Genomic DNA, 17,048 nt, shown 5'->3' with positions numbered 1-17,048 from the left:
GATGGAGTTTCACTCTTGTTACCCAGGCTGGAGTGCAATGGCGTGATCTCGGCTCACCGCAACCTCCGCCTCCTGGGTTCAGGCAATTCTCCTGCCTCAACCTCCTGAGTAGCTGAGATTACAGGCACGCGTCACCATGCCCAGCTAATGTTTTGTATTTTTAGTAGAGACGGGGTTTCACCATGTTGACCAGGATGGTCTCGATCTCTTGACCTCGTGATCCACCCGCCTGGGCCTCCCAAAGTGCTGGGATTACAGGCTTGAGCCACCGCGCCCGGCGGGAAGGGCCTCTTTGGTAGGGCAGTTCTTTTGGCAAAGGAAAGGAGGTAATGAGCCATGTGATTGTGAGAAGACTAATGCAGGCAGAAGAGCCAGTGCAAAGGTCCTGGGGCAGGAATGTGCTTGGTATATTTGGGGAAGGAGAAGTGTCAGGCTGGAACAGAGCGAGGTGACATCAGAGAGGGAGCTGGGATAGGACCATGTTGTTACTGGAAAGGGGTCCCGATCCAGACCTCAGGTGAGGGTTCTTAGATCTCGCACAAGAAAGAATTCAGAGTGAGTCCATAGAGTAAAAAGTTTATTAAGAAAGTAGAGGAGGTATAAACTAGTGAGAAAAAAATAAAAAATAAAATAAAAAAAGAAAGAGGAAAGCTGGGTGCTGTGGCTCACGACTGTAATCCCAGCACTTTGGGAGGCCGATCACCTGAGGTTGGGAGTTTGAGATCAGCCTGACCCACATGGAGAATCCTCATCTCTACTAAAAATACAAAATTAGCCAGGTGTGGTGGCACACGCCTGTAATCCCAGCTGCTTGGGAGGCTGAGGCAGGAGAATTGCTTGAACCCGGGAGACAGGTTGCAGTGAGCCGAGATCGCACCATTGCATTCCAGCCTGGGCAAAGAGAGTGAAACTCCATCTCAAAAAAAAAGAAAAAAAAAGAATAAAAAAGAAAGTAGAGGAATAAAAAGAATAGCTACTCCATAGACAGCACAGCACCGAGAGCTGCTGGTTGCCCATTTTATGGTTATTTCTTTTTCTTTTCTTTTTAAGATGGAGTCTCATTTTGTCACCCAGGCTGGGGTGTAGTGGCGCGATCTTGGCTCACTGCAACCTCCGCCCCCCCCCACCCCAGTTCAAGCGATTCTCCTGCCTCAGCCTCCCGAGTAGCTGTGATTACAGGCTCCTGCCACCACACCTGGCTAATTTTTGTATTTTTGGTAGAGACGGGGTTTCAACATCTTGGCCAGGCTGGTCTTGAACTCCTGACCTTGTGATCCATCCGCCTTGGCCTCCCAAAGTGCTGGGACTACAGGTGTGAGCCACTGCACCTGGCAGTTATTTCTTGATGATATGCTAAACAAGGGGTGGATTATTCATGCCTTCCCTTTAAATTTTTTTTTTCTTTTTTTTTTTTTTTTTTTTGAGACGGAGTTTCGCTCTTGTTACCCAGGCTGGAGTGCAATGGCGCGATCTCGGCTCACTGCAACCTCCGCCTCCTGGGTTCAGGCAATTCTCCTGCCTCAGCCTCCTGAGTAGCTGGGATTACAGGCATGCGCCACCATGCCCAGCTAATTTTTTGCATTTTTAGTAGAGACAGGGTTTCACCGTGCTGACCAGGATGGTCTTGATCTCTTGACCTCATGATCCACCCGCCTCGGCCTCCCAAAGTGCTGGGATTACAGGCTTGAGCCACCGCGCCCAGCTAAATTTTTTTTTTCTTTGAGGCAGTCTCACTTTGTTGCCCAGGTTGGTACAGTGGCACGATCTTGGCTCACTACAACCTCTTCCTCCTGGGTTCAAGCAATTCTCATGCCTCAGCCTCCCAATTAGCTGGGATTACAGGCACACACCACCATGCCCGGCTAATTATTTTTTATTTTTAGTAGATACAGGGTTTTGCCATGTTGCCCAGGCTGGTCTCGATCTCCTGACCTCAGGTCATCTGCCTGTCGCGGCCTCCCAAAGTGCTAGAATTACAGGTGTGAGCCACTGTGCAAGGCCTTTGCTTCCCCTTTTTAGATCATATAGGGTAACGTCCTGATGTTGCCATGGCATTCGTGAACTGTCATGGCGCTGGTGGGAGTGTAGCAGTGAGAATGACCAGAGGTAGCTCTCGTGGCCATCTCGGTGTTGGTGGGCTTTGACAGGCTTCCTTACTGCAAACTGTTTTAGCAGCAAGGTCTTTGTGACCTGTATCTTGTGCTGATCTCCAGTCTCATCCTGTGACTTAGAATGCCTAACCATCTGGGAATGCGGCCCAGTAAGTCTCAAACTCATTTTACCCAGCTCCTACTCAAGATGGGGTTGCTCTTACTCAGACACCTCCGACGCTATGAGCCTACAAAGGCCACGGCGAGGACTTGGGCTGTTTAGAGGGGCCATGAGCAGAGCAGAGACATGATCCGACTTAGGTTTTTAGCAGGTTTGCTGATTCCTAAGGTTGGGAATAATTTACAGTGGGACAAGGGTGAAAGCAGCAGACCAGCTAAGAACTGTGGCAGAGAAGAGACAATGGTCACCCGAAGAAGAGATAATGGGAGAGGGGGCAGCGGGCAGTGGGCATGATTCGAGTCATAAGGATAGAGCTGTGGCCCAGCATTCACGAGCCGGGAGCGAAACCTTGGAGTCTGGATGAAATGCTGCTCCTGTGACTGTCCCCTGGCTGGGTGATCTTTCAATGTGCTTGGACCTGGGGTGATACAGTAGGAAAAGGTGGATGTTAGGAGAGGCCTGGACTCCTATCCCATCCAGGTTATGGTGACTTTGAGGCCTCAGTTTCATTGTCTGTAAAATGAAGTACCTGAGGCCGGGCACAGTGGCTCATGCCTGTAATCCCAGCACTATGGGAGGCTGAGGTGGGCAGATCACTTGAGGTCAGGAGTTCGAAACCAGCCTAGCTAACATGGCGAAACCCCGTCTCTATTAAAAAAAATACAAAAATGATCTGGGCATGGTGGCGGGTGCCTGTAATCCCAGTTACTCGGGAGGCTGAGGCAAGAGAATTGCTTGAACCCGGGAGGCAGAGGTTGCAGTGAGCCAAGATGATGCCACTGCACTCCAGCCTGGGCAACAGAGCGAGACTCCATCTCAAAAAAAAAACAGGAGAGATATTTGAGTGGCCAAAGTAGACTCCAATATTCATCAGCTGATGACTGGGTAAGCAGGTGTGGTACGTCCATACACAGGAGTATTTAGGTCTACAAAGAGATAAAGTATCAATATGTGACTTGGCCTGGATGAATCTTGAAAACATTATGCTAAGTGGAACAATCCAGACATAGTAGCCAGGCGCGGTGGCTCAAGCCTGTAATCCCAGCACTTTGGGAGGCCGAGGCGGGTGGATCACGAGGTCAAGAGATCGAGACCATCCTGGTCAACATGGTGAAACCCCATCTCTACTAAGAATACAAAAAATTAGCTGGGCATGGTGGCACGTGCCTGTAATCCCAGCTACTCAGGAGGCTGAGGCAGGAGAATTGCCTGAACCCAGGAGGTGGAGGTTGCGGTGAGCCGAGATCGTGCCATTGCACTCCAGCCTGGGTAACAAGAGCGAAACTCAGTCTCGAAAAAAAACAAAACAAAACAAACAAACAAAACAATCCAGACATAAAAGACCATATTTTGTATGATTCCATTTATATGAAATGTTCAGTATTGGTTAAGTCCAAGTCAGGCGCAGTGGCTCATGCCTGTAATCCCAACACTTTGGGAGGCCGAGGTGGGTGGATCACCTGAAGTCAGGAGTTCGAGACCAGCCTGACAAACATGGCAAAAACCCGTTTCTACTAAAAATTTAAAAATTAGCCAAGCACGATGGCAGGTGCCTGTAGTCCCAGCTACTTGAGAGGCTGAGACAGGAGAATCGCTTGAACCCAGGAGGCAGAGGTCGCATTGAGCTGAGATTGCGGCACTACAGTCCAGGCTTGGTGGCAGAGAAAGACTGCATCTCCAAAAAGAAAATTAGCTGGGTGTGGTGACGCACACCTGTGGTCCCAGCAGCTATTGTGGAGGCTGAGGTGGGAGTATCACTTGAGTCCAGAAGGTTAAGGCTTCAGTGAGCTGTGATTGCATCACTGCATTCCAGCCTAGGTGACAGAGTAAGGCCCTGTCTCCAAAATACAAAATTCACAATTAAAAAAATTGGACAGCCCATAGGTCAGAAAGTAGATGAGTGGTTTATGAATTAATGTACCTGGCGGCACACTTTGGGCATCAGCAACCCTTCTCAAGACACGGGGAGTGATGAAAATGTTCTGAATTAGACGGTAGTGATACACAACTTTGTGACTATACTAAAAACCACTGAATTGCACCCAGTGAAAGGGTGAACTTTATGATTTATGAAGTATATATCAATAGAGAAGTTGTTTTTTTTTTAAGTGGCAGTTTAACTGAATCAGAAGTTCTTACCTTGTGGTCCAGGATAGCTTCAGAATATCTGGACACTCCTGGCGTTGTATAAGACATTTAGAGTCTCAGGCTGGGCGTAGTGGCTCGCGCCTGTAATCCCAGCACTTTGGGAGGCCGAGGCGGGCACATCAGTTGGGGTCAGGAGTTCGAGACCAGCCTGGCCGACATGGTGAAACCCTGTCTCTACTAAAAGTACAAAAGAATTAGCTGGGCATGGTGGTGCATGCCTGTAGTCCCAGCTACTCGGGAGACTGAGGCAGGAGAATTGCTTGAACCTCGGAGGCAGAGGTTGCAGTGAGCTGAGATCATGCCATTGCACTCCAGCCTGGGTGACAAGAGCGAGACTCTGTCTCAAAAAATACATTTTGTGTCTCGGATAGAAGCTCAGAGTTTAAGAACATATGACCAGGCTAGGCGCAGTGGCTCATGCCAGTAATCCCAGAGCTTTGGGAGGCTGAGGCAGGAACTCCGGAGGCCAAGTGTTCAAGACCAGCCTGGGTAACACATCAAGGCCCTGTCTCTATGAATAAAGAAAAGAGCAGATGATCCCAATCGCTGGGGGGTCAGCAACACTGGGGAATCAGTAGACCCCTACAGAGGGAATGGTGTGTGAGGAGTTTGCTCTGGCTAAAGTGTTGGAAGCCATCTCAGGTCAACTGTCCAGGTCGGGCCTCACTCCAGGAGGCCAGGTGAGAGTGGAGAGGAGCTGTCCGCCGGAAGCCGTTGTTGCCTTTAGGCATCTTGTTCCATGATCCTGCGTGTCCTCCCTAGGGCACCTTGGGAGTTGCCTGCTGCCCTGGGAAATGGAAATGGGGCCATGGGGGTGCCACTAAGGATGGTTTGGATGGGGTTTTGAAAAGTGTGAGAGCCGGGCGCGGTGGCTCACACCTGTAATCTCAGCACTTTGGGAGGCCGAGGCGGGTGGATCACGAGGTCAAGAGATCGAGACCATCCTGGTCAACATGGTAAAACCCCGTCTCTACTGAAAATACAAAACATTAGCTGGGCATGGTAGCGCGTTCCTGTAATCCCAGCTACTCGGGAGGTTGAGGCAGGAGAATTGCCTGAACCCAGGAGGCGGAGGTTTCGGCGAGCCGAGATCGCGCCATTGCACTCCAGCCTGGGTAACAAGAGTGAAACTCCGTCTCAAAAAAAAATAGCGTGAGAGCTTGTCCAGAGTGTTTGCTCTAGGGGCTTAAATAGTACATGTAGAGCTTAAGATCATGGTCATAACAGCCATTCATTGGCTATTTATGTGCCAGGCCTTGTGCACTTTATTTATGTATTTATTTTGAGACGGAGTTTCGCTCTTGTTGCCCAGGCTGGAATGCAATGGCACAATCTCAGCTCACCGCAACCTCCGCCTCCCGGGTTCAAGCAATTCTCCTGCCTCAGCCTCCTGAGTAGCTGGTATTACAGGCATGCACCACCACGCCCGGCTAATTTTTTTGTATTTTTAGTAGAGATGGCATTTCTCCATGTCGGTCAGGCTGGTCTCGAACTCTTGACTCCTATTGATGTGCCCACCTTGGCCTCCCAAAGTGCTGGGATTACAAGTGTGAGCCACCTCACCCGGCCTTATTTGTTTATTTATTTTTTGAGACAGAGTCTCACTTCGTCACCTAAATTGGAACGCAGTGGTACAAACAAGGCTCACGGCAGCCTTGACGTCCCTGGCTCAAGTGATCCTCCCACTTCAGCTCCCACTTTGCTTGTTCAGGGCAAACACTCTGGACAAGCTGTCACACTTTTCAAAACCCCATCTCTCCCCCATGGCCGCATTTCCATTTCCCAAGGTAGCTACAGGTGCATGCCACCATGCTCAGCTATTTTTTTCTATTTTTTTGTAGAGTTTTTGCCATGTTTCCCGGGCTGGTCTCGAACTCCTGAGCTCGAGTGGTCCATCCACTTAGGCCTCCCAAAAAGCTGGGAATATAGTCGAGAGCCACCGTGCCTGGCTTTGTGCACTTTATATTTTTATAACTATGAACATAAACATTTGCTCTTGGCTCAATCCTATGAAATTGGAACTACCATCGTCCCATTTTACAGATGAGTAAACTGAGGATCAGAGAAAGAAGGGCCTCACAGCTGGTTAAGGGGCAGTGCTGGGGAGAGAAGCAGCAAGTTGGACATAAAAGCAGGTCCAGTGGGTGCTAGGGACACCCTACGAAACATGCCATAGCCCTTGCTTTTGTTTTTGGAAAAAGCTTTTCTCTGCGTAGCCACAGCCCCGACACTGAAGTTGGTGTTTTTTGCTACTTATCCAGACTCAGTTGGGATTCAAGTCAGGCAAGTGGCGATAAGCCACTGTCCACCATCATTTCATTCCTCTGTCATTCATTCTTTCATTCACTCATTTAACACACATTCACTGAGAACCTGAATTTGGGCTGGGCATTGTAACTCAAGCCTGTAATCTCAGCATTTTGGGAGTCTGAGGCAGGAGGATCACTTGAGCCCAGGAGTTCGAGACCAGCCTAGGCAACATGGTGAGACCCTGCCTCTACAAAAACTTTAAAAAATTAGTCAAGTGTGGTGGTGCACACCTTTAATCCTAGCTACTCAGGAGGCTGAGGTAGGAGGCTCCCTGGAGCTCGGGAGTTTCAGGTTGCAGTGAGCTATGATTGCCCCACTGCACTCTATGCTAGGTGACAAGGAGAGACCCTGTCTCTGGGAAAAAAAAAAAAAAAAAAAAAGAGAGAGAGAGAAAGAGAGAGAGAGAGAGAGAGAACCTGAATTTGGCCAGGCACAGTACTGAAATAATGAATGAGGGGCTGGGTCCCTTCCCAGGGGTATCGCCATTGGATGGGCCTGATCATCAGGGTGCTGGGGGATTGTCACCAGGCTATGTGTGACTCACTCTGTATGTCCCCCGTACCCCATGGGATTGGTGTCCTGGGAACCTTAGGCAGGGCGGGAGAGATGATTCATTCTGCCGTAAGCCTGGTGGGGATGGGAGGGGTCTGGAAACCACATCACCTGGTTCACTCACAGTGTGTGTGTTCCATAAACCCCAGCAGTCCCCAGCAGTCCTCCCCTGTCCATGCAGGTCTTGTCTTTGCTGGGCTGGCACTCAAGGCTCACCTTCTCAGTTTCCACTTCAGGGTCTTTTGGGAGTGATTTTCCCTCCGTGCCGCAGATCCTCAGGGACCTGCTCTAGTTGGCAAATAAGCTCTCGCTCCTCCTAAACACCCATCCTTCCTTCCCAGCCGCCCTCCTACATATTGTCATTATGGTGAAAAATATGCAAATAACTTTGAACAACAGTCTCCCAGCAGACGGGTGTTCAAAAATGTAACAAATTAACCCCATAATGTAATCTGGATCCTGTGACCATCCATCATGCTGATGCGATTAAGATATGAAAACCAGATGCTGAAGAGCCCGTGGACGGAGTCCAGGCAGAGCTCCTCCGGTGGTCCCATGCTGACTCGATCCCCTGCCCCTGCCCTGCCCTCATGGAACCTGAGGCCATGAGAGGTTTAGGGAACATCTGTCTGGCCTGTTCATTTCACTAATGAGACCAAAGCCTTTTGGGGGTTTGGGGTCAGAACTGAATCCCTCCGCATCTGCTTCTTAACCCACCTTCCGTCTGTTTGTGATTGGATGTGAACCCAAGGCCCCAAACACAGCCATTTTTTTTTTAATTGCAATTATTTTTGGTTACATGGATAAGTTCTTTAGTGGTGATTGCTGAGGTTTTGGTGCATCTATCATCTGAGCAGTGTACACTGTACCCAACATGTAGTCTTTTAATTTTTTTTGTGAGACAGCGTCTCGCTCTGTCGCCAGGCTGGAGTGCAGTGGCACAATCTCAGCTCACTGCAACCTCCGTCTACCGGGTTCAAGCGATTCTCCTGCTTAAGCCTCCCAAGTAGCTGGGATTACAGGCGTGCTCCACCATGCCCAGCTAATTTTTGTATTTTTAGTAGAGATGGGGTTTCACCATGTTGGCCAGGATGGTCTTGATCTCTTGACATTGTGATCCGCCCACCTCGGCCTCTCAAAGTGCTGGGATTACAGGTGTGAGCCACCAGGCCCAGCCCAATATGTAGTCTTTTATCCCTCACCTCCCCACCCTTCCCCTAGAGTCCCCAAAGTCCAGCATGACATTCCTATACCTTTGTATCCTCATACCTTAGTTCCCACTTATAAGTGAGAACATACAATATTTGCAGACCCAGGTATTGTTGTCCACTGGTTTCTAGTTGACAGGGTGGGTACCCAAGTGTCAAGAGCTGTTGGAACCTCAGTTTCCCCAAGGAAAAATGAGGGTTGGGTTTATGTCCTCCAAGGTGTTTCTGACGTTCTTACCTCTGTGTGTCAGGAGTTCTATGGGTGGCTTGTACTGTGTCTTCTCAGGACAGAGGGCTGGGGCTGGGAGCCCATGTAGGGAACACCTGACTTGAGCCCCCATGCCCCTCACACTGTGTCCTGAAGGCCATCCCACAGAAGTCATTCAGTTGTCAGTTTCCCCACCCCGGGCCCCAGTCCAAAGGGCTCCTTTGCAAGGAGTTGCCCCCTATGACCACCACTGCTGTCACCAATGCAAAAGCTGCTTAAACAGCCTCCAGAGAGGGAAAGGAAAGATCCTCGGTTTCCCCAGTTCTGCAATGACTCAATCTCAAGGAGCCATGGGACACTGTCTATAAGCCAGCGAGCACTTGGCCAGCTCTGTGTGGAAATAGCATGATGTGGGCAGGGTCCCCACGTCCTGAGAAGGGTTGCTGTGCCCAGCATGTGCTGCCAAGCGCATCAGATTCCTAAGACAAAATCATCCATCCCTGTGGGTTGAGCATCGCAGTTTTACAAAATGCAGATATTCTCTGGGAACAGTCCAAACCTGTGTGGCGATTCCCACACTTTGCTGGGCATCCGGGCCCCTGCGGAGCTTGTTAAAGGGCCAGCGCCCTGCTGTGCACCCTACCTCCATCGGGTTGCTCTGGGCAGTGGGGCAGCTGTGATTAATGGGCTCCTGGGGGATTCTGATGCAGATTTCCTAGGACTGCATTTGAAGAAATGTTTTGCTGACATTCCTAGCTTAATGGGTTACTTACAGGTTACTTTTTCTCTCCGCATTAGAAGTCTGGAAATGCAGGATTGAAAGCATCTGGTTGTGGGGGAAGGATCAGGTCTCCTATAATGAGCTGTAAATGATAAACAAGTCTGGCTAGATCTGTGTCCAAACAGACAACGGGACTACTAACAAGCTCTTAACGTCCCTGGAGGTCACAGGCATAGTCCTTTTGGCTTCTGGTCCTGACTTGTTGCCCACTCATTCCGTGGCTGCTTCGCGGATCTGAGTTTTCTCACTTGTAAAATAAGGGGGCTGAAGATCAGTGGAAGCCCTGGTGTCAGCAGAGGCATCAGAGCTGGGTTTGTGTTCCCACTGTATGATTTTGGCGAATTAGAGAATGACTGTGGGCCTGTTTAACCATCTGTAAAGTGGGACTATAAAATGGAGACTTAGCTGTAGGGTTAATTAGAGAATTAAAGAGATCAGTGTTTGACACTTAAGAAGTGCTTGATGTTAGTAAATATTTTTTATTATTTTAATAATATCATCATCTCTGAGGGCCCTTTCAGGACTTCCAGGCCGAGTCCATGCCCCTGGGGGACTTCGGAGCAGTAAAATGTAGTGGGAGGAGGCATCTCGGCCAGTGCCCACCCCATCAGCTGGGAGACTCGGGCAGGGTATTCACCCTCCCGTACCTCGCTTGACTCATCTGTATAAAGGGAACAGTCACAGCAACTGCCGCATGGAGTTACTCCGAGTACTTAGTGAGATAATCCACGGACACACTTAGTCCAGTGCCCAGCACTTGGCTGGAGCCCCACAAAGGTCAGCTATTGTGAAACGCAGGACGGGAAGGGTTCATCCTCTTGGGCGGTCAAGCCAGGCAGCATTTAAGTTCCCGGTGGGGGCGGGGCGGGGGCGGCCCCAGTGCACGTCCCCTTTTTAAAAATTTTTAAAATTTCACCCGGGTCTTGACAACCGGTGCACCCCTGTCTTCCCCTGTTCCCTCCCCCGAGCCAGAGGATTCGCTTTTGGTGGGCAGCTGCAGAAATGGTGACTCGGGCTAGCTCACTTGTGGCTGCCCTTAGTCCCCAGCTGCTCCCTCCCCCTGGCCCTCCCCAGCCATCCCTATCCGCCCTTTCCGGCGCCTGCTAGAGCGAGAGAAGTGCCCTCTGGGGGAAGATACGTAGCGATCCGATGCATCGTGGAGATCAACCTTATGTTTTCTTCGCGCCCACCAGAAGTCAAAGGGAGGTGGCGCCGTGAGTCTCAGCCCCGCCCCCGCAGGCGGAACCGCCCAGTGCCAGCCCTGGGTTGGTCCGCGCGGGAATGGGCGTGGCCTGGGCGTGGCGGGAAAGTGGGCGTGGCTGAAGTCGGGCTCTAGGACCCGCCGGAACTCCGCGAACGTCACCGAGCGGCGCCGAGGCCCCGGGTTGAGCTGGAGGCGCGATCCGTCCGGTCTGTGGCTTCCCGCGGCGGGGCCGGGTTCGATCCCGGGCGGGAACCGAGCCCAGAGCCGGTATCGGGGTAAAGGGAGAGGGGGCGGGATTCTCCCCGGGAGGGATCCTACCGGGCAGGGGGCGGAGTCTTATTCCAGCCCAGCTTTGCTTTCCGCGTGTCCCGCTTTGCGCTCCCGGCACTGCGCATCCAGCTGTTTCCCTCTGCGTCCGCGGCCCTGTCCTTTCCGCGGGCACCGCTGTGGTCTTTCCTACCCCTCGAGCGGCGGGGCGAGGGAGCGCGGGCGGTCAGTGGATTGAGGCTGATGCCCTCAAACACGGACGCCAGCGTGGGGGTGGGAGTCCTTCCCGGCTGTCCCGAGCCTGTGCGAAGCGGGAGGTCCTGCCCCAGTTCCCACAGACGGTGGGGAGGGAAGAGGCGGTGGAAGCGGGCGGGTTCTGGGTTCCTGAGTCTCTGGAACTACCCCCTGCCCTTGCCCCACCACCCAGGTTGCAGGAAGGATGACCACGCTCACACGACAGGACCTCAACTTTGGCCAAGGTAGGGAGACTGAACCTGCAGGCCCCGGGGGGGCGGGTGGCGTCTGGGCCTGCGGGCTTCGCGGAGCGCACCACCGGCTTGTGCCCCCTGCAGTGGTGGCCGATGTGCTCTGCGAGTTTCTGGAGGTGGCCGTGCATCTCATCCTCTACGTGCGCGAGGTCTACCCGGTGGGCATCTTCCAGAAACGCAAGAAGTACAACGTGCCGGTCCAGGTGAGGCGCGTCCCAGAACCACAGAGTGGGTACAGGGTGGACTTTTAAAAACTCTTCGGTCGGGCGCCGTGGCTCACTCCTGTAATCCCAGCACTTTGGGAGGCTGAGGCAGGCGATCACCTGAGGTCGGGAGTTCGAGACCGGCCTGACAAACATGGTGAAACCCCGCCTCTTCTAAAAATACAAAAATTAGCCGGCTGTGGTGGCTAATGCCTGTAATCCCAGCTACTTGGGAGGCTGAGGCAGGAGAATGGCTTGAACCGGGGAGGCAGAGGTTGCAGTGAGCTGAGATTGTGCCATTACACTCCAGCCTGGGCAAAAAGAGTGAAACTCCGTCTCAAAAAAACAAAAAACCTCTTCCACTTCTGGACACCTCATTCCCCAGGGCTCTGCCCTTGCCCTCCAGTTCCAAAGTAGGGTTGCCTACCCACCCCGCAGAAGGGAATTTCCCTTGCCAGAAGTTAGGGACCAGGCCTGATAAGAGTTACCCTGGAGGCATGGTTGCATTTTGAAAGATCTCCTGAAGCTGGCGAACCTTGGTGTGAGGAGGGAATTTCCAAAAACCTCCAACACCTTCTCCTTACCATTTGCCCTGAACTCTGCTAAAAGGCAGACAGAGCAGTGTGCATGGCACTGTAGCTCCAGTCCCTAGAAGTGCCTGTCACTCAAAGGCACTCAGGAAACATGAGAATAAGTAGTAGAAGCTTAAAGGACATCCAGATGGTCCCGGCTTCAAGTCCCCATACCACCATTGTTTGTTCACTTCCAGTATAGTTTTCAAGATGTTACATGAGATATTCAGCACTTTATTTTTTATTTTATGAGACAGAGTCTTGCTCTGTCACCCTTGCTGGAGTGCAATGCTGTGATCTTGGCTCACTGCAACCTCCACCTCCCAGGGCCACGTGATTCTCCTGCCTCAGTGTCCCGAGTAGCTGGGATTACAGGCGTGTGCCACCACACCCGGCTAATTTTTGTATTTTTAGTAGAAACGGGGTTTCTCCATGTTAGCCAGGCTGGTCTTGAACTCTTGACCTCAGGTGATCTCCAAACTTGACCTCCCAAAGTGCTGGAATTACAGGCGTGAGCACTTTATTATGAAGTAGGTTTTGTGTTAAATAATCCTGCCCAACTGTGGGCTAATGTAAGTGTTTTGAGTGTGTTTAGGTAGGCTTGGCTAAGCTGTGATGTTCAGTAGGTTACATGTATTAAATACATTTTCCACTGGTGATATTTGATGGGTTTATCCAAACATAATCCCATAGTAACTTGAGAGTCACCTTTACAGGGAAAAGGAAAAAGAATTGATACTTATTGAGCACTCACTGTCTACTAGGCACTTACCTCATTTAAATCCTCACTTTTTCTTTTTGAGATCTTCATAGATGAAGTGATTGAAGCTCAGAAAAGTTAAGAAATTTGCCTGAGCCCACACAGCTCCTTAGTTCTTAACTTTTGAAAGCTGATTACATTTTCTTGGATCATTTTTCCGGAAAAACGCCCAAGCGCACAAAGATATAACTTTAGGGTCTTTTCAGACTCTGGAGGAATCCATGGGCCCCACATAAGAACCCCTAATGATATATTAAATGCTCGTGTTTGGATTGAATTCTTATCTTTTTTTTTTTTTTGGATGGAATCTCGCTCTGTCACCCAGGCTGGAGTGCAGTGGCTTGATCTTGGCTTACTGCAATCTCCGCCTCCTGGGTTCAGGCAATTCTCCTGCCTCAGCCTCCTGAGTAGCTGGGATTACAGGCACGTGCCACCATGCCAAGCTAATTTTTGTATTTTAAGTAGAGACGGGGTTTCACCATGTTGACCCGGATGGTCTCGATCTCTTGACCTCGTGATCCACCCGCCTCGGCCTCCCAAAGTGCTGGGATTACAGGCGTGAGCCACCGCGCCCGGCTATTTTTGTGTTTTTAGTAGAGACGGGGTTTTGCCATTTTGGCCAGGCTGGTGTGAAACTCCTGACCTCAAGTGATCCACCCGCCTCAGCCTCTCAAACTGCTAGGATTACAGGAGTGAGCCACCGTGCCCAGCATGAGTCTTATTTTCTAACTTCTTTCTCCATGGATAAATTCACAGTTCTAAGTCTCATGAGGGAAAGTGGGGTTTCCTGGGTAGGGGCCCTAGAAAGCTGCTGGGCCTCTGACAGAAGGCGGACTTGCGCTCCTGGTCGTGTTGGGCGGTTTCCCCGTCTGTGTTTTGAGCCTCACTAACAGCGTGCTGTGTGCAGATGTCCTGCCATCCGGAGCTGAATCAGTATATCCAGGACACGCTGCACTGCGTCAAGCCACTCCTGGAGAAGGTGAGGGGGCACTGGGCCTCCCAGCCACCTCACCCCATGTCCCTCTATGCTCACAGGTCCAACTCTGGGATGGGGCGATGCTAGGATTCTGCGGGGCCCTCTTGGCTCTAATACCCAGAAGCCTGCACCCTGCACTCTGGAGACCATCCCAACCCAGGGACAGGCCCCAAGGCATGTGGACCACGTTCAGGGTGCCTTGGGCCTAGGAGCCTGGGTTGGTGGAGCTGGCTCTGAGTAGGGGCTACCCCAAGAGGGTTCTGGGTTCTCATACCCATCCCTTGTTCTCTACCCTAAATGTTCTGTCTGGGCTGAACCCTTCAGGGTTTCTTCCCCATCTAGTCCTGATCTCAGACTTCCTGGGACCTTCCCTGTGGGCCCCAGGCATCCTCTCAGCCTGCGCCACTCACATCAGAGGGTGCCAACTTCTCAAACCCACTGTCTGGGCTCTTGGGGCTCCCTGGCCTAGCAGCCAAGCAGGGCTGTGACCAGGCCGTTTCCCATCCTTCCTTGGGCAGGGGGGTGGAGGTGGGGTGGTGGAGAGGGGGTGGGGTGCCTGGCTCTGCAGTGGGGGATTCCTTTCCTTGCAGAATGATGTGGAGAAAGTGGTGGTGGTGATTTTGGATAAAGAGCACCGCCCAGTGGAGAAATTCGTCTTTGAGATCACCCAGCCTCCACTGCTGTCCATCAGGTGGGCTGTCCCTGCCCCTCACCTGCTAGCTGGCATCAGGTCTGCCTCTGGCGACACACCCACCCCTTTAAGGCGGCCCTTGAATACCTTGGTAAAGGGACGGGAGGAGAAAGGGCAAGACACGCCAGCCTAACAAGGGGACAGCCTGTGAGCAGCTGAAATGGGTCCAGAGAGATGACATGAGCTACCCAGGGTCACCTGAGTGGGAGCAGAGCTCAGGACACAGAACCAGTTTCCTGACTTCCCAGGCAAGTGCCCAGTCAACTGGAAGTTGACCTCTGGCACACGTGTTAGTTGGTCAACTGCATGCTTTTGATGGTGACGTCAGGGCGCTGGAATCTGGCACCAACGTGTTCCCACGGGCTGTGTGGCCTCAGGGAAGCCCTTTCCCCTCTTGGCTTGTTGTCCTGGTTCTCTGGCCTGGCTGCACATGAAAACCACATAGGGAGGCCTCCTCGGACTTCCCCCTCACTCCCTGCCCCAGTGGGATTGGGCATTGCTTTTATCCCTTGCTGGTTTGAATTATGTGGATCAGATAGGGAGCTGGGCCCTAGGCAACCAACACTCTCAGAGGCACTGGAGGAGAGGCTCCATACCCAGGTCTGCATCCAAGGTCAATTGCCCATGGTGGAGGGGAGGGCGCCAGTGTGACGGGAAGACCTCCTCTCATTCCCAGCTCAGACTCCCTGTTGTCTCACGTGGAGCAGCTGCTCCGAGCCTTCATCCTGAAGATCAGCGTGTGCGATGCCGTCCTGGACCACAACCCCCCAGGTGTGTCCTCTCCCCACCCTCTCTTCCCTTGGCATTTCCACAGTTATCTTGGGTTGGTCTGTGTTCCCAGGTCCATGTTTGCTGCTCTGAGCCTCATCTCTTCCTCACCCCTGAGAGTCCACCTCCTTCGGGAAGCTTCCCTGATTGACTCCACCTGGCTTTCATCTCCCTATTGACTGGGCCTTTTCTTAGCACTTGTTCTGCTCTGGGGGGCTGCTGAGCCAGCAAGGGAAGTGGGAAGAGGCTGGGCCCAGTGGCAGGCACCAGGGCGGCAGGGGAGCCTCCACCAACCTCTTGCCTCTCCAGGCTGTACCTTCACAGTCCTGGTGCACACGAGAGAAGCCGCCACTCGCAACATGGAGAAGATCCAGGTCATCAAGGTGAGGGGAGGCGGGTCGACCTGGGCGCAGGCTCTGGAAACTTGATGCCGCAGTTCCACACAGGCAGGGGTGTTGCCTGTGGCCAGTTTCTCATTACGTTGGGGCAGCAGTGCCTGCACCCAGCAGGTCCTCAGGCCTGGCCACTGCTCCATCTGGGCACTTGGGGTAGTGAGGAGCCTAGGCATAGCGACCGGCTGGGGTCCCCAGTTCATCCTGGCTCTTCTGAAGTGGGGGCTGTCTGGGAAGGGGGTCCTAGGGGCTTGGGGCTTGTTCATCACTTGGTTTCTATGGACTCGGCCTCTGTGGGGGGTGGGGGGTCCTGGGGTCTGCATTACCAACAGCTCCCTAGTGATTCCGAGGCTCAGGTTGGAGGCCCCTGGTCTGCAGTGGGAGGGGCAACAAAGTGACAGCAGGCCAGGGCCCTGCCCCCTGTCACCCCCCCTGACCTTTGTCCCCTCCCTAGGATTTCCCCTGGATCCTGGCGGATGAGCAGGATGTCCACATGCATGACCCCCGGCTGATTCCACTGAAAACCATGACGTCGGACATTTTAAAGGTTAGGTTCGTGGGGACCTGGGAAACTTTATTTAGGGGATACTTAGGAAGTGAGTTGGACATTTTAAAGGTGGGCCCCATGGGGACCTGGGAGCTGTATTTAGGGGATGCTTAGGAAGTGAGGCCTGGTGCTGAGGCCTTGCTAGAGGGCTTGGAGGGAAGGAGGAGGGAATGCCTGGTAGAAAGCTTCTCCCATCTCTACTCTTCTTCACCTTGGCCATGGCCATGAGGCCCCACCCTTGGCAGAGATCTGCCCACCAGGGTCTTCTGGGTCCTCCAGCAGAGATGCCCTGGCTGTCTCAGTGACCATGACTGTTTGCTTGTGTCCATCAGATGCAGCTTTACGTGGAAGAGCGCGCTCATAAAGGCAGCTGAGGGGGCACCTGCCACCCCACTGATGCCTGAACTGTCAGACTTTGGGGGATCCCCACCTAGGGCAGTGCTGCACGGCTGCTCTGATTCCAAGTGCTCTTATCGCCTCTGTGTGTGGATCGCCTGCTCCAGCCCGGAGCCGCTCAGGTCTACTTGGAGGATGCCTTCCCCAGGAGGACAGTGAGGATGCCGTGACCTCGACTTCTCAGCCTCCTGGGGTTCCGCCGGCCAACACTGTCTGTCTCAAATACTGTGCTGTGAGTTGTTTCAATAAAGGGGCCCCAAGGGCTGGCCTGAGCTGAGCTGTCACTAACCGGAGTGGGAAGGACAG

The 17,048-nt window shown here is 52.5% G+C and overlaps 1 protein-coding gene across 6 annotated transcripts in view; it reads left to right on the top strand.

Moving 5' to 3' along the window:
* Positions 1 to 17,014, top strand: part of MAD2L2 (mitotic arrest deficient 2 like 2) — an 18,711-nt gene extending 1,697 nt beyond the window's left edge. For 2 of the 6 annotated variants that reach the window (XM_032300414.1, XM_032300413.1), the window contains exons 2-9: positions 11,377 to 11,428; positions 11,522 to 11,640; positions 13,880 to 13,951; positions 14,539 to 14,639; positions 15,316 to 15,410; positions 15,717 to 15,790; positions 16,254 to 16,346; positions 16,679 to 17,014. In XM_032300414.1, the coding sequence (XP_032156305.1) occupies positions 11,389 to 11,428; positions 11,522 to 11,640; positions 13,880 to 13,951; positions 14,539 to 14,639; positions 15,316 to 15,410; positions 15,717 to 15,790; positions 16,254 to 16,346; positions 16,679 to 16,720 (636 nt within the window). In that variant the 5' untranslated portion in view covers positions 11,377 to 11,388 and the 3' untranslated portion in view covers positions 16,721 to 17,014. Of the gene's footprint in view, positions 1 to 10,702; positions 10,958 to 11,233; positions 11,253 to 11,376; positions 11,641 to 13,879; positions 13,952 to 14,538; positions 14,640 to 15,315; positions 15,411 to 15,716; positions 15,791 to 16,253; positions 16,347 to 16,678 lie in introns of those variants that run through there. The other 4 variants (XM_032300411.1, XM_032300412.1, XM_032300410.1 and 1 more) reach the window with 4 other exon arrangements.
* Positions 17,015 to 17,048: the final 34 nt, after the last annotated feature.

Source organism: Sapajus apella, unplaced genomic scaffold, assembly GCF_009761245.1.
Source record: "Sapajus apella isolate SASKATOON/1434 unplaced genomic scaffold, GSC_monkey_1.0 scaffold43, whole genome shotgun sequence".
NCBI lineage: Eukaryota > Metazoa > Chordata > Mammalia > Primates > Cebidae > Sapajus > Sapajus apella.
This window is presented reverse-complemented; position numbering and strand designations above follow the sequence as displayed.